Below are 23,154 nucleotides of genomic sequence, written 5' to 3'. Positions count from 1 at the left end.
TTTCTGTGCTGTTTATTGGGTCTCTCTTCTACGGTATCCTGTCATGTCTAAAGATATAATTCCCAAAAATGTTTTCTGTATTGGGAGTTAGGGAATGCTCACACTGAGACCCAGCCCTTCCTCATCTAAAATTCTTCAGAAACAAGAAGCAAAAGAGCCCTTGTTCCCCATTTGCGTGGCTGATGTTGCAGCCATTTTATACTTGCATCCAAAAACATAAGCTGTCCAAATGAGCATGCATGGCTCATGGTTCCTAACATTTTAATGTTAGGGTGAGTGTTGTGAACAGTGATGTGAGCACCAAGCCATGCATCTGTTATGAATTTAGAGATTCAAACATACAATCCTTTTATGAGACTTGTTTATCCAATATAGAGATCTCTGATCACTGTTATAGTCCTGAAATGTCTGTGATTTAATGCAAAGCATACAGGAACCCTCACTGGTAATATTTGTCCCCTTTCCCACTCTCGTGGAGGTTTTTTTGAAAGAGTACAAAAGGAGTGTACCAGACTGTCTCTTGGAATGATAACCTTCCTTCAGAAAACAATTCATATGGTTAGTCTAGTATTGGCCGTTGCATAAGGCAAGTGAGGTGGTACGAACAGAACACCTGCAACACAGGGCCAGTGGTCAGTGGGCCCTCAGACCCTGGTAGGCTGGTCACACCACAGTGTGTCAGTATGGACAGTTTGAAACTGCATTCAGGCAAGGCCTTCGCTAAGAGCAGGTGACAGAAAAACCATTTACTTGGACAGCAACAGCTGTGTGTTCACATTAGAATTTTTCAGTAAAGTACTTGAATTACAATGTAATGAAACCAGCTTCATTCATATAGCAATTATTTATTCATATTGAGGAGGAGTTTTTTCGCACGACACAGAGGTGTAGTTTGTGAGTGACGTGTGCCAGTCAGGGGTGGGTGGGGTTGGCGGGGGGGGGGGCGCATTCTGGTGTTTCGCCCTGGGCACCAAGTTGGCTAGAAACTGCACTGGTCTGCGGTATCATTTGCATGCACAGACTCTCCTGGTTGGTAAGGCGATCCACTGTACTGTTGGTGCTTTTGCAAGGTGGAATGTGGACGAGGCTGGGGCAGATTCAGAGGAGAGTACTGGAAGCTAGGCAGTGAGCCTGTCAGATTGATGTTCCTCTGGGATGAGGGAGCAGGGGGACATAGCAGACCCCTGAGAGGCTTTCTCCAAGAGCAATTCCTCAGGGAAGACCAGCTTTCCTAAAAGCCAGGGACACGGTCGGAGTAGGACTAACAGTAGGCCCTGGCACTAAAGGGGGAAAAAACATTAACATTTGTGAATTTACAAAGACCTACTGTTTTAATAGTACTTGTGGCATTTTGGGGTGAATAGCAAATGGTGCATTTTAAACGACATTGGGCCAGCTGTCCAGTGCACTAAGTCATAAAGTGACCCACATTGTCCCTGTATACCAGCCCGAGTGTGGCCATTTCAAGAGTGACACCGCCCTCATTTTCAAAAGGCCTGTGAGGTGTTGCTTCAGTGATGGGGAGATCTCCACCTTCAGAGATGACTCAGTGGAACCAGTGTCCAGTGAAAGGGTCGAATACATTGTTTCGAATGACAAAAGTATTGAAACAAAAGGACCAAAAAAAAGGTTGAATGCTTTTTTTTTAAATATATTTTTATTTTTTGGCTTCCGTATAGGAAAAAGTGTTTTTTACACCCAACCTTTTTTTCTGTCCTTTTGACACTAAACTATTGCATTCGAATCAATTGCAGTCGAATCTTTCACCTACAACCGTGGAACCATTTGCCTCGAATTTCTCAGAGATGATAGGGGGGAACATGCAACCCCACTCTCCAGAGCACACCCCTGGCGTGAGGGTCAGAGTGCTACTAACAGTGGTCGAAGTGTATAAAAAGAAGTAATGGAACTATGTTCCCTGCAGACCCACCCACACCCCTCACAAACCCCATTGCCACACCCACTCCCACGCACAGTACAAACCCCCAAACAAATGTGCCTGCTGCTGTTTACGGGAACGTTCACTGCAGTGCACTGAAGTGCAAGTTTCAACTGCTTCCTACACTTTTATTGTACAACGAAACCATTCCAGAACGGTTTCTGTTTAAAATAAAAGTTTAAGCACAGTACAACTTAATTTTAAAAAGTAGAGGTGCACCGATCGCAACCGCACCCTCCCGCTTCGACCACATTTGATTCGGGAGGATAGCTCTGGGGCAATGCACTCACCTTGGAAGCAAGACGACACAGAACAATGCAGGTTCGATTCCCCGGGTCCGCGCTTAGAAACCTTTGGGTAATAAGCAAGTTATAAATAACCAATTACAAAATCACAATTACTGTCTATTGGGTGCACTTAGGTTTCCCCAGAAGTTGAGCCTTTTACAGTTTACATGTGGATAGTCTGCTCTAGATAGCATACTGTGTCTGTAGGCAGGTCTCTTCGACTAAGGACTGTTACACCACGCCAGGGAATGTGTTCAGGAGAAATGTGCTGCCTCCTGCACCAGTGCTGTTTTTCGAACCAGATTAGCCCACCTCCTGCAAAGTAAGGAAATGCTATGGACTAGTGCCTAGTGCCCCCTAAGAAACACTTGTGTACAGGCGCGTTATAAATACCATATCATATCAAGAAGCCCTTTATATACCCTCCAATAACAAACCCTGTCTTGTGGGCGGGGTGGGGGTTGGTGTTAAACCTACTTGCCTCGCTGCAAAGATTGTTATGGGAAGCTGGGGTTGAGTGAAATAGTTGAGTGTTGACCCGCCACCCTGTGTGGTGAGCTGGGTCTGTGGCTCAGTGGACTAATGAATCCACTACAGGGGCCTGTGTTTGACCACTTGATCATGGGTTGGATTCACGGCAGGTCCACTCAGCCCGTCATCAATCAAATGAGAACCATTAAGTTGGGTAATAATAAATATCTGTCAGTAGCGACAATATGCTCTTATGGGGGCGTACGTGCACTCTACACATAGACCTGTTATATTATGTGTGGGGCAAGGTAAGATCTGCAAACACTGTCTTACATGACTGCATAGCATGTGACAGTAGAGGTGGTGGACCGTGAACTGGTGGAGTCCCACACTAGAGCCTGGGTTGAACTGTGTGTCGTCCACCACCAAGGTTCAGGGAAGGTTGCAGTCAGGCCTGCTTACTTGTGAAAATAAAAAACCATGAGATTTCTGGTGGCTCTGGTGCATTCATCACTCACTAGCCCATAAGTACTCTGCCCATGGCCAAATGCAGGTTATATGCATTGTGATGGGTCAGGAATGCGAGGCGGACAACTGCCTGATGATTTCAAATATGTTAAGAAATGTCTCACTATCCCTACTCTGCTGAGGATTTCCATGCCTAACCAAGGATAAAGGAATACACTCTAACACAGGATAACTGGCCCTCACACTAAGCAAAAAATACACAAAGAAAACATATGGCAATGTAACAACACATGAAAAACATTCACAGTCTCTGAATAACCTTCTAATGTCCTCAGTGATTTCCCTTCCCCAGGATTCAAATTCAGATCTGCTGGTGTTCATCCAAAGAAAGGAATGTTTCAAATAAGTTCTTGATATGTCCAAGTCAATGCAAATGTTTGTTAACCAAAGTTCCACTAGGAAATCTCTTCTTCTTGGTAAAATATGCACTTTCCACTTTCTCCAAATAGCACCAAAGGTAATCCCAGCCACAATGCTTTGTCACTTTTCTCGGGAAGACTTGCCACAGTTCAAAAGAAATGCAATATCCACAACTAGTAGTGATACACAGTTCTTGGTTAACAGTTAGTGTTCTCTTGGTTACAGTTTTGGGCTTCACAATGGTATATTTGTCAGGACAACTTCTTAGTGCTGCTGCTTCAACTTTAACAACTTCGCTTCTACTTTATTCACCATCAGAAGTCACCTTTGTCTTGCAGTGCTCCTCTTTGTTTGAACTACTACAATATTGCATCCACTGAGAACCAGATATACCACCACAACTACAGTACTTCGGACTAGCACCACAGTGTCAGTGATTTGTACTTGTAGACAGGCTTTAACAAGAAATCCTTCAAAGTACTTCAACAACTTAAAGTAGGCAAGGCACTCTTCCTCCTGAATAGCTCTCTTAAACAGGGGCAGCCTCTTTGCCTCTTTGTCTGGCTGCCACAACAACAACCTGAGTTTGCCATTGAGACTTCCTTCTCACGGCTTCCACAGTCTCTGGTACTACAGGTTGTGTCAACTTCAAAATAATCTTTACAAGCAGCAAGTTTCCCTTCCCCACTTCTACCTGCACCTTTCTGCCAGTTATCCACCCAATCAATTACCCAGAATCCTTGGCGCCCCTCTCTTAGCTTCAGGTAATACTTGCACACTTGTATCTTAGGCCAATAAACAGTAATCAACTTCACAATAAAGTTAGATTGCTTCTTAACTCTGGGAAAGGTTGGTTTCAATGTGAATATGGGGAGACCCTTAGCTTGGGCAATGCTTGTTCCCTTCAAGTGTTATATAATTCAACTTCTGCCAATGAAAAGTATGCCATGTTTGGATAAAGAATAGGATTCAGTCTTTCTTTGGAAATCAAAATATGGCACACATGACCACTTCTTGATATAGATTTCAAGGTTTAAAGATCGATATATAATTGTATTGACCTGTGAAAGTACAAGATAGAGTTCAGGCGCCTTCTTTGGGAATCAGTTAGGCACACGCAACCATTCTTTGATGTAGTATTCACAAGGTAAAGTTTGTAATTCTTGAATTGTCAAGGTTAGGTATTTGGTAATGGTCTAAGCAGCGTTCCCTCTCTTTAATTAGGGACACGTGAGCACTCCTTCAAGCAGAAAACAGTCTTTTAATAATGGAACAATGGGTTGAGTCCATGTTTGTTTTGCACACGTGAGTAAAATGCTTTTCAAGTCTTACATGAGTGCTACATTTCCATTGTTAGGGGAGTTCTAACTGCAATGAACAAATTCTACTTGCTTAAAGTCTCAAGAGGATAGTTCAGGGGGCAACATGCTCGTCTTGGAAGCAAGACGACCCTAGCAACGCAGGTTCGATCCCCAGGTATGCACTTAGAAACCTCACCATGTTATAAATAAACAATTGCAAATTGTAAAGTCTTTTGCGAGTTAACAGGGAGCTGGATAGTGTTACCGGCAATGTTCACGCACTGTATTGGAACGATGTGCTTCACCCACTGGCTTCTTATATACTTGTACTGTAGGTTACACTGCTTTCCCGACTTCTACCACAACTTCTACTGCTTCTGGATTGCTGGGGCCCCACACCCTTCTCCAGTAAAGGTGTCTCTGGCCCGGCCACACGTTTTGGGAATTCCTCTTGCTCCAGAGACCCACGGCTGGATAATGACTTCTTGCCTCGGTCTCCTGCAAGTCCGCAGCTCGGCAACCATGGTAATCGGGCTCACATGGAGAAAGACAGCTCTCCTGCACGTCTTTCGCTGCGCAGCCTCTACACTTCAGAGTTTGGGGGAACAGGACCCTCTCGGAACATGCAGGTTAAATCTGCTGTCTCCACGTTCCAGCATCCCTCTTGTTCTCCCACTTCTGCTTAGTTTGTCAGCCTCATGCCTTCTTCCTTCTGCTACTACTGCCACAGCTCGCATCCCATTGACAGTTCCAGCTCCTTCCACTCCTTCTAAGTGCCTGCATCTGAGGGGGCCTTTTATGCCTCCTAGGTTCCTTGTGGGCTGTTAGACTTAATTGCCTGACTACTGTTACATCATGCCTCTTTAGCCCTCTTCCTTGTCCCAGTACTTCTGGGATTCTGGGACTTGTAGTCGCCTTTAGTAAAGTTAGTTCTTTCAACTTCTCCAGTCAAAGGGGTGGGATTACAGGGAAAGTTAAACAGAGGGCTTTCCAGTCTTTGTGGTCTGTTCCCCCCCATCCCCATGTGATCCTCCCGCAGTACACCGGCCCCAGGTTCGGGATCAGGAAGTGGCTGCCTTTCCCTGGCCATATGAGGAGGGTCCCAGATCCGTTTTCTGGGAGGAATCCTCTCCGATTCATCACAGCATACATACACTTATGCCAAATGAACATCGCCTTTCTAAGTATAAAGTGATCTGCAAATAAATCAATGCAGCAATTGTATCAGCATCTTTAATGTATAGACATCTGGGTAAACATTTGCTATTTTTAATTAATAGGTCATCTTTTCAGTGCAAAAACAGGTTTTTATGTAGTTTTCTTTAAAACTCCCACAAATGTGGCACAGTGAGATAACATAATTTGGCCAGGATCACACACTTTAGTTAAGTAGTAAAGTGAGACTTGAGAGCAGTCTGCAACTTAAGCACTTGACCACATATCCTCTCAGGTTGCATTGGTTGGAATGCGTGTTAATGTTTGGCTTTCAAGAATACCCTGTTTTATAAAAATGACTTGAACAGAACACAAATTATAATGAAAGCTGGACATGCATACATTTGTAAAGACCTGTGTTAAGCAAAAAGAGTATAATTGTAGTTGTATACGTCCCTCACCATACTGAATGAAGAAAACCAGTTTCAGAAGGGAAAATATTGCAAACCTAAAAAAATGTTCTGTAGATTTTGCAAATGTGCTTCTAAAATGTACACACACCACAGAATATACTATAATAAGATTGCTTGCTTTTTAGTGTATACTATAATAAGATTGCTTGCTTTTTAGTTAACAGTCACCCTGCTTGCTATTTATATATATTTGAAAGAAAATTTTAATAAGTGCAAACCATTGTTCGTGGGTGTCAAATAACATATTGTGAAATTGAGAGACCATTTAAATACATTTTTGTGTGTGACGCAGTTTGTGTAGTGAAATAAGGCACCGATTTGGATTTCTATCTCAGCATTATTTGGGTTTTCTTATGCAAAATGTTAAGGTTGCAGGCCCCAGCTTTTCACCCAGTGACCTGAAGTAGAGCATGACAACCCTGATACTTCCTGCTAATCCCAGAGTGTAGGTGGGTCTGGTTAGAGAACAGTTTTTGTTAAGGTTCTCTAATTTTCCTGCCAGGAAGAGGAAGAAAGTATAAATGACAGTGTCTCTGTGGGACACTGTATTCCTGTGTTCTCTACCCAGAGGCCATGCAAGAGAAATTAGGCCAGCATAGTTACTCATTAGCTTCCCCTTCAGATGTTTTTGACTGCATCTCCCGTGATCTTTCACCACTGACTATGCTGGTTGGGAATCATGGGAGTTGAAGTCCAACACATGTTGACGGCCACATAATGAGTAACCATGGTAGAGTTTGGAGATTTGTATTTGTCTTGCCCCAGAAAGTGTGTGTGGAGGGTTTGAAGCCCTGTCTTCTTCATAGAGCACGGCTGGAAATAAGGAATTGATAAGCAGCTGCTAAAAGTTGCTACTGGGTATCATGCAGGGTTCGAAGTTGCTGGGAGCTTTTTAGCTTGTGCTTCTCGCTAAGAAGAACCTAGTTAGCTTCAGACTAAGTTACCAAGAGCTACGTTTGGCTCCCCGTCAAACTGGTGCCATACAAACATGCATATGTGATATCAAGTCTGTATGTTTGATAATATGAAAAAAGGACACATCTGAGGGACATTTAAAGCAGAGCGCAACAAAAATCATGGACAATGATTCAGGATTTACATCACGTGCAAGTTAGATTAGTGGCGCACTGTGTACTAACTCCTGGCTCTACAGAGGTAGCACCTGCCTACCGGGTGATGCCCATTAACCGGGAGCTGCCTTTATTTCCTGCTCATCAAATCTCAATTTGGATCCCTGTTGTGCATTACCATTAAGCGCGATCTACCATTGGGGACCAAGGAGCTAGTTCCTAGTGAGTCACAAATCTACCTACTGCATGAGATGCTCTCTACAACCTTTTGTCCGCCATTCATGACCTATTAGGCTTTAAATGTCTTCTGCCTGTCTCCTAATTCGCTTGTATACATATTTCCCACACGCCATTAATGTCAGGGAGGTAGGTGTGTATCGCACCAGCTGGCCCGGGGTGTTAAACATAGCTCCTGGTGATGTTGATGTGCCACTAACCAGTCTCTTATAGGTGGTAAGCATGAGCTATATAGCAATCAACCCTGCAGCACGTGTGCGAGAAGGACGTGCTGCATATGTTCAAACAAGATCATTTGTGAATGCTCCAGGGTCTCCAGGCATGATAAGGGCTGCAATGTCGCGCTTTGAAACACTTGTGTATAGGCGCGATATAAATAACATATATCATATCAATGTGTTAATGAGAGTTAGAGCCGATGGAAAAGGGCGACGTGCAGTGCCTTGGCTGCTTTCACTGTTTTTGCACATTTTACCATAATGCTGTGCCCATGCGGTGACACCGGAATCCATGGTGTTTCACGGATCAAAATTAAGATCCGATGAGCAGGAGCTAAAACCCGCTCCTGGTTGTCCGGCATCTCCCTGTAGGTAGGAGCTACTGCAGGGGAACCAGGAGCTACCAGGAGATACCACTTTGACATTGTGCTCATTATGTATGATCCATTGTGTTTAAATATCTATTAGATGTGTTCTAATTCTTCTTTATTAACATTCTCAAATAATCAAAGTTAATATCACTTATACATGTCTGTAAGCCAGCAGTTGGTTCGATGAGCAAAAAGGAGCCCCGGGTAGCTGTTGATTTCAAGCAAACCAGGCTCTCCAAGGCTAGAAGCAGGAGCTAAACATCCCAGTAATTTCAAACCCTGCGTTTCTTCATTAAGGTTGGTGTGCTGTGGCTTCCTGCTGTGGACGGGTGTTTGTGAAGGACTCTGGCGAACAATTGCTAAAGTGCATGCCTCGCCCATTGGCACTGTTGAATTGGGCGTCTCGTTGAAGTGGATTAAAGGCATGTAGCATTTTACTCCGCTTTTTCTGGCAGGGACCAAAAGGTTCACAAACTTTCCAAGGTTTGAGCGAGAGGCCACTATAATCCACTGCTCGGCCGGGTAGAACCCATGAAGAAATATTAGTGGGCAAAGAGGACCTAGAAATGGGACTTAGAAGTTAGTTTTAGCGCTGTGGGGAAGGAAGCGAGGGTGGGCTCATGTGAACTGTTTCTCTTCCTGGTGTGGTGATGGAGTAGGCGAGAGGGAAAGTCCGAGCAGCGATAGTTGAAGAGGGCAACCAGAGTGTGGGAGATGCTGTGCTGATGTCATGCGGCAGAAGAAGAAGTGGTAATTTCCAGACATGGAAACAGTCTTTCGCAGGCTAACTAGAAGCTTGGCTCACATTTGCAGTGTCTGTGTGAGCAGGAAGCAGGGTTTACAGAACGGTCTCTCCGTGGGCAAGGTCTGGCACCATGGTTGGAGAGGTCCCGGGTGGGCATCATGGGTTGCAGATGCAACTGGTCAGGCGGCAGGTATGTAATGGGTCTCTTACACTATGGCCATGTTCTTTAGGGCTTCCCTTCTCATGTCCCAAAAACTGTTTTTCTTCTGCCTCCTCTCTCTCTCGCTCTTTGCCTTTCTTGCCTCTGCCCTGTCTTCCAACACATCCTGTCCAATTGTGTGTGCCTTGTCACCCATTATCTTTCCCTACTTGTTCTACGTTGTTAGCCTCAATCTCCCTCATCCTGTGCTGTCGCCCACAGACCTTGGCTGTCTTTTTTAAAACATGCTGCTGTATCTCGTCCAGCTTGTGTCGTTCTTGTTTGCCATGATGCGTGGCTGTATGATGCTGCTGTCCCTCTCTGTAGTTTGTGTCTCCCTTGTTATGTTATCTTGCATTCAAATAGCTCATCCTGCCATGGATTATGACGTCGACGCGCCGTGCCTGTCGGAGAGTCAAAGGAGGAGTATGATGGAACATTCAGTAGTGGTAGGGAGGAGCAAAGTCAGACAGATAGTTGGGAGGAAGGTGGAAGAGAGATGACTGGCTCAGGAAGGCCTGAGAAGGAAAAGGTGGAGGAGCTATGTGTACAATTGAACCGACTTGATCGTGGGACTCAACTGTATTCTATGGGGTGCAGCGCCGAAAGGATAAAAAGCTGGGGAGAGGTGTTTGCCGTGCCAGGGGGCATGTCATCACATGTGGAAGCCATGCCTAAGAAAACACAGACGGCATAACATGTCTACTTACTTCCCAGCCCCCCAATACACATTTGGAAGGGGTTGCATTGTCACAAGCAGAGGTCTCTCCTAAGTCCCCTACATTTGTTTGTTACATTCTCTTTTATTCTGTTTTGTCTCCAGGCCCATGGGCTTTGTCAAGGTTTACTTTTTAGGGCGTGACGTCCTTTGCTTGTGACATGGGTGAAACTGACACTTTGTTCGTTCAGGGTGTTTAAAGGTTTTCAGCGCCCGTGTCGGATATGTTCTGTCTGGCAAACAGCTCTCCCACCATCAATCTGTTCAAAAAATCCCAAAACAAATACTAATGATTTATCCACCAAAATGTAACTGACACTTTGAGATGCCTTTTAAAAATGCCAACCGGCAACCTTAAAGGAGTCATTTTGTAGATTGAAATGTCCTTTGAGTGTTGGAGTTTATGAATGCTATGCTTTCCTCGAGAGTGGCTTGCTGCTTGCACTTTTAAAACCTACCACGAGCAACTCTAAAAAGCGGCTCTGAAGACGTTGTTTTGCCTCTTTGGAGCTGAGGCTCCTGTTGATCGTGTCCTCGAGGCTGCATTCGCGCCTGATTCTTCTAAGGCAGCTTTTTACCTGATCTCCATTCGCGGCCAGACTTTTGGTTGTAGCCTCTAAGCTTCTATCCGGGGCTACATCCAAAAGACCCGGGGCTATAGCCCTCCAGCAGTAGCCTCTAAGCTTCTATCCGGGGCTACATCCAAAAGGCCCGGGGCTATAGCCCTCCAGCAGTAGCCTCTAAGCTTCTATCCGGGGCTATAACCTTCCAGCACCCCCTAGTGGCACCCTTGGGATCGCCTCTGCCCTATTTCTCGGATGTCCCATGCAGATGTCTCTCGCTATTTTTTAATGGCACTCTTTTGTGGCATGCAGTGGTCTCTCCCCCATGATGTTGTGGCTCCCCTGCACTGCATACAGGCCTCCTTATTTTCTACTGCCTCTTCTCTTTCAAGTGCAGTTATCTCCATCATGTGATCTCTTCTTAGCGGTGTCTCATGTCCCTCCCCCCTTACCCATACCACTCTCCTCTTTCTGCTTCTCTGTCTTGCTCTTAATTCAAATAAACTTTGTCATGCCAGGATATACGAGTGTGGCCAAAGTTCATACATGACATGTAGCCTACTGACAACACAGCGGGACTGGTACATATTACATGTCGCTTTTGATACTGGGGAGCATGCCTTTTTGCTCCTATTTGCTTCCACACTGGTTGCAAAAGTCTGGCTGGGTCACTACATTGTGTCTGACTTAACCTTTTTTTTTTAATTGCTAATTTGTTGTCATTTTGCCATTACTTGGTAAGTAATGTATGTATTACTCTCAAACACTTAGTGTTTTGATCTCTGTTTCTGAATTGGAGATGAGCCTCCAGGGATGGCTGCTAGGTGGCGCTGTGATCTATGTTGCATGTTGATTGAAATACCTTTTCCACCCTTGCATTATAATGGTACAAGGCAATGAAGATGGATCATGGAAGTCAGTAGTTGAATATACCTGGCGACCCCAGGTGGCAGACCACAGAAGCAGGTTGCAGACCTAGGCTCTAGGTTTACCAAGTGGCTTGAAGGCAGCACTCATGATTTTGACTCCTGACAAAACAGCTGTAGTTTTCTTTTTAGAAAATGATTGTTAATTTAACTGTGGAAACAGCAGCAGATTACACCCGGTCTCAAGTCCCTTCTTTGCATGCCCATAAGAGAATGTTGGCAATTGAAACTCCTATGCCATGCCAAGTCCACAAAGCTTTCCATGGCATGAGCCTGGATTATCTCAAAAACAAATGGCCCCTCTACTTCCCTCTTGGTATCGTCCGATAAGTCTTCACACAGCCAGTTAGGCCTTAGGGTCCTCTCTTTGAGGTGAACCCGCCCCCCTCTGAGCTTTGATTCACCCTCTTGCACCCACTGACGGCCAACCTAAGCTCAACCCCCAATCACAATGCATTCAGTAAACTCCTAAAAACTCGTCAATTCTCCAGTTGCTACTGCCCTGTTTTTACTATGTGCCCTTTTTCGCGCCTTCTTGCCGATCAACCGGAAGTTACCTCTGTGGCATGTCTAGCATTATACAACAATCAAATACATAAATAAACTGACAATGCAGTTTTGGTCTCCAATCCGCGTGGAACCTAGAGCTGTGTGGCGTGGCAATGCACACGCGCACATCGCTTTGATGCCATAAGAATGGCCACTTTACAGCAGTAGTAGGTTAATGGAAGCTTGGGTTGGACCATGTCTGTTTTCAGCAATAGGTTAGAGAGAAAGGGTCCAATAGGCGTGCTGCCACAAAAGTGGATCTTTGACACGCATGTGTTCAATGATTTGTCGGAGATCTTAAATGATTTCATTATAGGGCAAAGAAGAGGAACTCCCTACAGTGTTTTCAGTGTGTGGAATATTAATGATTGGAAGTACAGCATTTCTTTCATGAATGTTGTGTCATGGTGTTACGTGTTAACGTGCTCTCATTTTTGGGGTTTTCGTAAAGAATGCAAAGAGGCCATTTGGGCCTTCATAAGGTCCTTCAAAGATCTTCCTCTGATTCTGCAACAGTTCCAGATGGCAGAATAAATCAAAGCAATGCAGTAAATGAGCGGAAGGAGACACTTAAAACTGAGGCTTGGCGTGCTCGATGTGAGGAATTCGAACATCCACTCAGGGAGAGTGCGCTCGCCTTGGCTTTTTGTTTATTTGAAAGAATGAATGATGGGAGATCAACCTCCGGAAAATATGTGGGGCCATTCCCGCATATATTTCCCATGCAAACCGCACAGCAAAAAAATAGTCATGTACTCTGGGAGGACACAGTTTACCAGCGCCACCCTCCCCTGTCATGTGTAGCTGACACCTGACAGCTGTGGGTACATCAAAAGCCTCTGGCCATGGGCAACCTGATTAGCATTTCAAGGCCCCATTGATTTGCATCTCCATTGTTACACCTTGCTGGTGGTGGCGGATACTGCAGAATGTAGGAAGTGACAATGGAGACCATGGACCAACACCCATTTGTAATGCATTGTGTCAATTTGGTGCTAATTCCCCTCCTTAGTATGAAATGGCAGTGAATGTCCTGTCTGGAACCACTCTTTTCAGAGCAGGGAAGTATGAATTGTAGGAGACGAAAGTCTGCCTGCAACCCCCTACTTCCAAGCACTGCATAGGGCTCAGTTAATTAGGGAGACACTTTTATGTACAGACAGGAAGATGGGTGGGACTTGGAAGTATATGTTGTCATCCTTCCCCTGTCTGTTGCCAAGCGCTCTGATTCTGACCTGAAGCATCACTGAAGATTGTTGGTTGGAATCCAGGATTGGTTCATTAAGGTGGGCTTAGCCTGCACCAATCACTGGGGCCCGTTTGGCTTTAAAAGAGTACTGAGCCCCTCACTGATCAGATCATCTGACGACTTTGCAAGGAGTAAGGACTCATTTGGACCCGAGCTGATGGTACAGACTACCTTACATCTTCCGCCAGTGAAGGAAGATTAGGAGTTCTAAGAGGAAAACAAGATCCCTCCCCTAAACATCTCCCATGGAACAGAGGGAGAGACCGATCCGTCCAGCAGCTCCAGAACCGGTACCCAGCCAGCACACAGTGTGCCCTTCTAGGTTCTGACAGCAAGCTTCCTACAGTCTCTATACAAAGGACAAGGCTGTTGCCTGCTAACACCCTCCTGAGCTTTGGGCCATCCTTCCAGAAAGGACATGAGCCCTGCAAAGAAGCAAGGAGTGCCACAGAAGCATCATCCAGCATCCGGAAAATTTCGGAACAGTCGAGTCCTCGAACGGTGTCCAGCTGCACCGCTGACTATTGTCACGCCGCAGTCACCAGAGCCGTCCGAGATGCCTCGACCAGCATTCCAGATCCGCCAACCAGCACAGAGACGACGATTCTTGGCCCCAAGCCGCCGCGCCAGACAGCCTGCAGATGTCCGTCCAGCCTTGCTTGCCGAACTGCCTCACTGTTTGTACCCACAGCTGTCAACCACCACTAACTCTGTCTCACTGGCTGCAAAGCACCCTGGAACCGCCTCGACGCTGTTGAGCACCAAGAACTTCTTTAGCACCAAGTACATTGTGTTTCTCTGAAGGCCCCTAGAGACAGTTACAACCCTTTGCCCCTTTGGTGTTGAAACTAAATAACCTTGAACTATAAGACATATTCCTTTACCAACTACCCTCCTGTCAGAGTGCTTCTCTTTACTTTGAGAGTCTGTTCTCTGTTTTCCTTTACAGTGTGGGTTGTAATTGTAGTGTGCTAGAACTGTCTGTTGTAGTAATAATAAAGTGGATATGTTTATACAACCTTGACTGGACAGTCCCTTTTATCATTGGGTAATAATTGTATTTTTGCTCTGGTTGCAACTAACCAACGATCCACGACCTTGCAGAAATAAACCTGCTGTTCCGTCCATGTTACCAAAATTGGACTACGAGGTCTTATAATTTAGTTCTATTCCAATCTGTTCAGATCCGTACTGGTGTACTAGAGGTGTGGGGTTGATTGATGGTTTAGAAACCGATATTCATCCCTGGACTACTGGTGCCCCGGAAGTTGATTCGTCACACTCAAAGGGGTGGCTTTTGGTACTGACTGTAGGAAATCCTGGAAGGCTGTTGATTAAGTCTTTGCCCCCTTTTCTATCTGAAGCCGAATCCCCAAACAGCTAGCTCGAACCTATGGGTGACCTCTAGGGCCCCAAACCATTACTGCTGCGAGCTACGATCAACAGGCATATCTGGGAGAAGTTCCAATTTGAGGGTCCATCTTGTCCTCACTTGTGAGGTGATCAAAGATTTTGTTTTTCCTAGGGCTCAAGTTCCTGCTGACTTCTGCAGAATTGAGGTAGAAATATGGGTCTGAGCCATCAATCACTAGGGCCTTAAATGCTATGATATCATTAAGTTTGTTTTCGCTCAGTTGGATCCAAGCAACACTGTCGCCCATATTTTAGAAAGGAGACCGACACAGCCCAAAATGTTATAGACCAATGGTGCTTCGACCAAGTGGTTTGGGAGAGTAATTTATCGTAGCATCATGGAGTGGAATGAGTCCCCTGGCAGCCTTTCAGATATCCATCCGGTATGGTTTTGAGTAGGTCATGGTCACCACCGGACACATTTTTAATCCTATATTGATTTTTGATAAATATGTCCAAGGCTACAGGACCCCAATTTACCTCATGGTTATGGACCGGACCATCGTTTTCGATAATGGCCTTCCTCAGGGGCGACATGATTGGTGTGGTGTGTAGCATCTGAAAAAGATCTCAGAGGCGCATAATTAGTTTAGGACCAACAATCAATGCATTATCTAGTTTGAGATACCAGGAAGGCACCACACAATGATAGCTGACCGATCTCTCAGAGTGAGAGATGCATATCAACAGTTAATGGATATGATAAGTGATTTCTGTGGACAACATCATAGGGCTCATATACAACCTCAATAGTAGGTCAAACGCAAAACGAAAAAAGAAAAGAAAAGGCTCAAGATTAGAGTCCTGGAAAATAGTGAAATGAATAATGCACCAAAATATTGATTACAAAAGACAGCTAAGGCACACTCACTAAAGTTGTTTACTTTGACAGGCCCGGGGATAGGTTTGCCAACGTCTTGTAAAAGTACTAAAATAAAGAGCACTTTCAGTGTGTGTAAATGTAAGACACACTGGGCCTCATTACGACCCAGGCGGTAAGGGGTTAATGGCGCCGTAAAAAGTGGCGGCGCCGTTAACCCCTTACCACCTAATTACGAGGTCCCTTTGCAGGTTCCCACCTTAACGGCTGGTTTTACCAGCCGTTAAGGATTGGACCCGTAAAGGGACCTTGGAGGTAATTACGGTACCGCAATTTGCGGTACTGTAACTACCGCCTTCCCCATTTCCATTGATCCCTATGTGGGCAAAAATGGGAATGGGGAAGGGCCAATGGTGAATGGGGAATTACCGCCCCGCCAACCTTGGAATGGGGCGCTAATTCCGCCATTCACCATGGCGCAATCGGTAAAATACCGGCGGCAACCATGGCGCTACTAGCGCCTTGGTTACCGCCTGGGTCGTAATGAGGCCCACTGACTGCATGTATGTGTAAATACAGAACAAATTCTCTGCATTTTAGCTTCGACGATATCGTGAGAAGAAATCGGCAGCAATTGCCAACACTAGAAAGAGTTCAACGCACATGCCTGCACGTTGCAGAAGTTGAGTTGTTCCCCAGCTAGCCGCACAAAGATTATAAAAACCACACAGCGTTATTTATACCCTAATCTCGCCCCAATCCGTTCCATTACAGAGGGAAGCAAAGAGCAAAAACATTTTGCAGTTCGTGTGAGCGCCATGTTAGGTGAACTGCTGCGAACAAACAAATGACTCAAATCATCTGGGGGCCATGTTGGAAAACCTGCACTGCTGATGTAAACCTGCAGTGTTGAAAGTTCCCAATGTGCGTTACTACTACCGTCTTGAAGTTAATCAGAAATTCTAGCAAAAAGGTTGTCTGAGCTAGTTAATTCCCTTTTCCCTTCTACTGCTGCCTACGCTCAATGTTGGGTGACTCGAAACCATTACCTGGTGCCGGCCGGGTTTTTTTAGGCACCTGTAAATAACTGACGGCTCTTCCGCATATTATCCTTCTGTTTGGATATTTATGGCCAGATCGCTGAATCCGCGAGCCATGCGCCACCAGAAATTCGGGTGATTCAGTTTAGACAAATTATTTTATACAGAATTGCGGATAATAAAAACTTCTCTCTGTACTATTTTATGGACTTCTCAGAAAGTCACGTGCCGGCTGTCTGCACCTTCCATAGAGAATTAGCCGTTTGACCCTAATTTACCTTCTTTGTTACTCTGCTAGTTTCACATTTTCTTTTCAAGATATTTTCTCTGAATGTTTCTTGGTTTGACCAGATCCATTTTTTTTCTGGCTACCAAACCTTATTTATTTTAGTTGCCTTCTTGCACAGAAAGTTTACTGCATGGCTGTTTCTGGCCTCTGTAGAATAGACATTCGCCAGGTCCTTCCCTGTTGCAGTTTTTGAAGTGCAGCGGGTGGTTTTCAAGCTCTCCAGAAGGCCTTCCCAGTGGATTTCTAGAGAGCGGTCTAGGGACTTCTAAAGATTTTCTTGAGTTGATATTACAAATGATGATTTCTTATTCTGATAGCCCCAGTGCTGACCAATGGGCCGGCTCTCGACGGATACGAGATCTGGCTTCAGACTTGTAGCCGGAACTCGGGGTCCGGCCAGCCTCAGCCCCAAATAGCCCATCACAAACCAAGCGCTCTAAGATTGTTTACATTTTTTATGTTTTTTAAAATCCAAACCAAAGCGCTTGCCACGTTATGGTATGGAGTTGGGCGGAGCCACACACAGCAAATTGGTGCCATGAGCGCTCTTCGGTCTCTGCCCCCTACCTATGTCACAGCAGGAGCCAAGGGCTGAAAGTGCCAGTGACAGAGCAGAAAGCGCACTGTTCCCACAAAGCAGAATCCATTTGGGAAACGTAATGATCACCGAGCCCTCAGCTCCGCAGGCTCGGTGATTGTTGCCTTTCCCAAATGAATTCTGGTATTTGTAGTTTTTTGCAACATGCTCTGCTCAGAAAGATGACTTCAAAAGTACACAAACCATAGTAAGGTAAGCTTACTATGGTTTGTGTACTTTTGAAGCAATTAAACAATTGCACCCTTGTTAGACTATTATTTTGAACATGTTGTTGATCAGAGTTCAACTGGCAGCTCTGCCTCCCTGGAACTCTGACCCCTCCTCCAAACTCCACCCCCACACCAGCCCTTGTGGGATACCCCTTCAAATAGTTCCCACCCACCACTGGATAGCCCGTACTTTGAAACTAGAGGAGATACTGAAGAGATAAGGAAACATCAGACATTAAGTAGATGTAATGTCCTGCTCCCGGGTCACTGGAGAGGGACACAGTTGCTAGGATCACCTGGACCAGGTAACAGGCTGCGAGCATGCAGCAGAGTGGACCAGAGGGGGCACCCTCCAGTATCTGGATCACCAGACTGCACCACAGCGCTGGGGGCACCCAGCACACCTCAGCCTCGGCTCTGTGGACACACAGGCTGGTGCTGGATCACATGGCGTGGCCACACGGCAGACATGCATTCAAAGAAGACACAGAGACAGGAGTTGCCACTCACTGCAGTATCCCCACGTGCCTGCAGAGGCCCCTTTTATTAACACGGATGAGAAGGTCATGACTCGTTTCCTTATATGGACAACACGGCCCCAGTTAAAGGGGCAACACAACACTCCTCGTTTATTATAACAAAACCAAAACAAACACAGTAAAGTGGCCCTGCAACCAGGCCTGCAACTTTGGTGCATTCCAGTCCATGCACCCGTACTACCAGTACTAAACCACAGCAAACATTAGTGCTTCCCTGTCCGAGCACCCGCTCGAGGTCCTGCGGCCCTGCTCTATATTCCTGGATCAAACTGTCCAGCCTGGGAAGCCGTGCCCTGGGCTGCCCCTGGCCACAGGACAGAAGGAATACATCCTCTCCATCATCCTCCACATACTCATGCTGCCTCCGCTGGTCCTCTGCCACCTGGACCACTGCGTCCCTGGGCGATTTCCTCCCCGTAGTTTGTCTCCCTTCCTCCTTTGACGCTGGCCTCACTGTGCTGGCCGGTGTTGGGGCTAGGCATACCCGTGCTAAATGACCCTCTTTTCCACACCTCCTGCACGTTGTTCCTTTAGCTGTGCACTCATTTGCGTGTGGCAAGTCCCATCCACACTGAGGACACATGGTGCCCGTCTCTTTTCATGGCCACTCCCCTCTTCTTGCTGGCTTACTTCCTTGCTTTTTGCCCACACACATCCTCCAAATTCACCCGTTGCATGGGCTTTTCCAACTTGAGCTCCTGCCTAGAGCTATTCATGACCGAAGCATGCACTTCCGCCAGCTCCTGGGCGCAGGCCAGTTCTAGGATTCTGTCCAGACTTAGCCCTGGCAACTTGGTACAGCTACAGCCGTATATTATCTGGGCTCTAATTTCATCCTCCTCAAAGTTGCCCATAGCACAGGACAGCACAATGTTTCGAAGCTTGCCATGAAAGGCATCCAGGCTCTCCCCTTCCTCTTGTCTTGTGCACCGCATCCTGAACCATACATAGTCAAGACTGATCATGGGCATAAAGTACTCATTCAGGGCGACAATGGTTGCGGCATATGTTTGGTTTCTATGCCGGTGCCACAGTGGGTGTGCTCTCCCTTTTTCGGGTTGCTCCTCTTGGGGGTTTGTTGAGGGGCTAAGAAGGATTGTTTCTGTCCCTTGCACCTTGTCCACCAGCTGATGGCTGCAGGGCCTCACGTGCTGCCTGCTCACGTGCAGATGATGGATTCAGGCCCCCACATGACCCCTGCACCGTTCACCCTGAACGTTTGTCTCTGCCTACCAGGGACTGGTGGCCACACTTGCACCACCTCCGGTATGCGCGTGCCTCCAGGCGGAAATCGCCATCCCTGCCCACTGTCCTGATGCTATGGGGGGAAGGGGCACTGTGGCTACTCCTCGCTCCCTTGCACGCTTGTTCTGGTGAATGCGGTACACCCCCGTGGCCTCACCTTGCACTGTCACTGTGGGCCGGGGCAATGTGGCTCCTCGTTGCTCCTCATGCAGCTTCGTCCCTCACTCAAGGAACTGCTGACAGTTGCCGGCAGGACGCCACGCGCACGTGGCCTCACTCGCCTTATTGTTGGAGCGGGTGCATGAGGAACCGCAGCATTTCCTGCTCCTCCCACTGCTTTGTCCCTCACTCCGGAGACCGCAGGCAGTCGCCGGCCAGGCTGCAGCACTCTGTTCTTTCACAGCCTCCAACCGGGCATTCTCCAGGGCATGCCCACTGGTTCTTCTCTCCCTCGCCGGGCACCGAGCAGCCCTCCGGCAGCCCACTCTTGAGAAAGCACGGGGCCCTGGACCACCTCATCGCCAATGTAATGTGCCGCTCCCGGGTCACCGGAGCGGGACACAGTTGCCAGGATCACCCTGGCCAGGTAACCGGCTTCGAGCATGCAGCAGAGCAGACTAGAGGGGGCACCCTCCAGTATCTGGATCACCAGACTGCAGCACAGCGCTTGGGGCACCCAGCAGACCTCAGCCTCGGCCCTGTGGGCACACAGGCCGGGGCTGGAACCCAGGCTGTGGTCACATGGCAGGCATGCACTCAAAGAAGACCGAGACAGGAGTTGCCACTCACTGGGTCTCCACTGCAGTGTCCCCACGTGCCTGCAGAGGCCCCCTTTATTAACCCAGATGACGAGGTTATGACTTGTTTCCTTACATGAACAACACGCCCCCAGTTAAAGGGGCAACACACAACAGTAGAGTCGTTATGGTGCAACAATAGTACAAGATACAAAATAGATAGATTGGTTTTGATTCCAACTCATTAAATATATAGGTGGATTCAAACATGTTACCTTAGTGAATACCTAACCGCCACTTTACCAATGAAGTAGAAGATCTGGAAATCGTGGATTGTTGATAGAATACTATATTCCTTTGTTAGTGGGCTATACGGGCTGTTAATGACTGGTGGATTCTGCTCGGATGTGGCACTAGGGCTGTAAGTCAGTTAGAACTCAAGCAATATGCCCACATGCTGAAAATGGAAGAATGTTAAGGATGACGCTACTCTGAATGTAACACGATCAGAGCATGCGCAACGTTCACCATGGAGAAAAACAACCTTATGTGGGTGGCCATCAAAGAAAGGGACACGAGAGGCCCATCACAGAAGACGGCGGGCTGTTTTCATGGCGGAGGGAATGGGGGAGGCAGCCATCGCCACAGAAAGAATGGCGGCCATTAGAGGGGCAATGCAAAAAGTCAGAATGGCGGAAAAATGAAAACCGCAAGCCTCAGAGGGCACGTAATGTGGACAATACAAGCAGTTTTATGGCAGAATTTGAGCCTTCTTATTGGCTCCCGCGCGCTAATAGCCGGTCAATAGCACAGCGAGCTAAGAGCTCGTTTCTGACATCTCTGTGTAGCCTGCTGATGCAGGTTCGAACCCCAGCGGGGCCAACTCAGCCTATCATCCTTCTGAGGTCAACACATTGGGCCTCATTACGAGGCTGGGGGCCGCGGAATGAACGGTGCCGGTAAGGTACCGGCACCGTTCATTCCGGGCCGCCACATTACGAGTTTGCTTGCGGGTAGCGTATGCACGTCTGGGCCAGACCAGATGTGCATACTGCCACCCGCGAGCAGACCAGGATGCTAACAACGGGCCCGTCATTAACGGGTCTGTTGTTAGCATCCTTCCCATTCCCATTGAGCCCTATGGGGTTTCGAATGGGAATGGAATATACCGGGTCCGGGTCCCGCGAAAGGGAATTACCGGGCCCGCAAAAGTCAGAATGGCCCGGTAAGTCCCTTTTTCGGGACCCGGAAACGAGTTTGGAGGCAGCCATGCCGCTAAGGACGGCATGGCTACCTCCAAACTCGTAATGAGGCCCAATGAGTACCACACAGTGGGTAATGATATCAACTGTTATTGTGCTTTGATACACTCGGGTTAGCTAGCGCTCTATCAAAATGGTATATTTATTAATAATGGAGAGACACGCTGGTGCAATTAATGCTATATTCTTGATAGGGTCCAGATAAGTTCATCTATTCATCTTTCCTTTATTGCAGGGTCTCTTCTGCTGCAAAAGTGCTGTGTAGAAGAAACATTGAATTCTTTGAAACATCTTCCATAAAGAGAATGACCTAAATATCCCAGGCTAAGCCTGTTCAAAATGGGGGTCCTCATTATATATATATATATATATATATATATATATATATATATATATATATATATATATATAATCTGCTAAAGCAAAGTGGGGTCATCGGAAATAAATGGGCACATGAGAAGTCAAAGAACTAGACATTTGTGTTCTACCAGTAGCCATTTACAGCATCAAAGTTTGATGTTACTACTTAAGAAAGCTAACTCAATGGGATCCCAGGAGGATGTGTCTTGGGTAGGGAGGGGCCCGAAGTGGGTTGGGGTGGTGGTGGTGGCCCTAGGTATTAGCATGACCATCAGCTGTCAGTGGGTGAGTTAATATCCAAGCAACACCAACAAGCTAGGTGTCCACACCCCCCCCTCACGTGTCATCTCCCTCCTATAGGTACTCCAACACAATCTAAATGGCAGGAGGATAGCTCAGGGTCAACACGCTCGCCTTGGAAGCAAGACGACATGGAGCAAAACAGTTTCTATCCCTGGGTCGGAGATAGAAACCTCTGGGTATAAATAACCAATTATAATTATAAAATCGTTTTGGCATATAGGTGGTGCTTGTGCGGCCCCTTCTAGCCAAAACTAGAAAGGCAAGCAAGGGAGTTTGGTACATGGGAGACAGATGGAAAATTAGGAAGTACACCAGCTTTGTTGCTAAGCATAAAGCTGGCATGTAGGTGGATTTAAATGGAAATTAGAATGTGGCGTGTGTAATGTGTGCTTCTGATGCCTTGTGTTGTGGCTGTTTTGTAAACTCCTAAAGAGCCCCATCTACCCACTTTGTTTCCTGTGTGTATCATGTTATACTGGGACGTTTAACCCTCAGATGAAACGTTTTCAGCTTTGCTTCTAAAGGAAACAAATTGTAGCGGAAATGTGACGGCTAAAGAGTGCAGGGTGTCTCTGGCACAGCTCACCCCATAAGAATATGAGACGAGACGATGAGATGGCCGTTTTTTAACTTTTGCTTTTGAAAGATGGGAGTAGAAGGATTTTCCGAGTAACATTAATTGTTCTCGTGGTCAGCTGGGTAAGGCAAGTAAGCACAACGGGGATGTTTTTGTTTAACACATGGTTTCTTTGAACCCAGCAATTACCACACACATCAAGATTGGTTTCGTTTGTTTATCGCAGAGGCCCTCTCCAGATCAGACAACACAGCAGCAGGTTTCGCTGTGTGCTATGCATTGCCGATGCCTTCGGGCTCAACACTTCTACACTGCAGTGCACGAGGCAACTAGGGATACGCACCTGCGAATGTGTTGCTCCTGTTTTTTATTGTTGGGAGTGTTTGCCTAATTTTAGAAGCTT

The 23,154-nt window shown here is 46.6% G+C and overlaps 1 protein-coding gene across 4 annotated transcripts in view; it reads left to right on the top strand.

Annotated features, from left to right (window-relative positions):
• The window catches only part of LIMK1 (LIM domain kinase 1), a 340,745-nt gene that overhangs the window by 220,904 nt on the left and 96,687 nt on the right, over window positions 1-23,154 (top strand). The window contains exon 1 of one of the 4 annotated variants that reach the window (XM_069614805.1): window positions 9,224-9,345. The exons of the other annotated variants lie outside the window; for them this stretch is intronic. Coding sequence (XP_069470906.1) covers window positions 9,286-9,345 — 60 coding nt within the window. The 5' untranslated portion in view covers window positions 9,224-9,285. Of the gene's footprint in view, window positions 1-9,223; window positions 9,346-23,154 lie in introns of those variants that run through there. 4 annotated transcript variants of the gene reach the window in all.

Source organism: Ambystoma mexicanum, chromosome 9 (genome assembly GCF_040938575.1).
Source record: "Ambystoma mexicanum isolate Mex_15411 chromosome 9, UKY_AmexF1_1, whole genome shotgun sequence".
Taxonomy (NCBI): domain Eukaryota; kingdom Metazoa; phylum Chordata; class Amphibia; order Caudata; family Ambystomatidae; genus Ambystoma; species Ambystoma mexicanum.
This window is presented reverse-complemented; position numbering and strand designations above follow the sequence as displayed.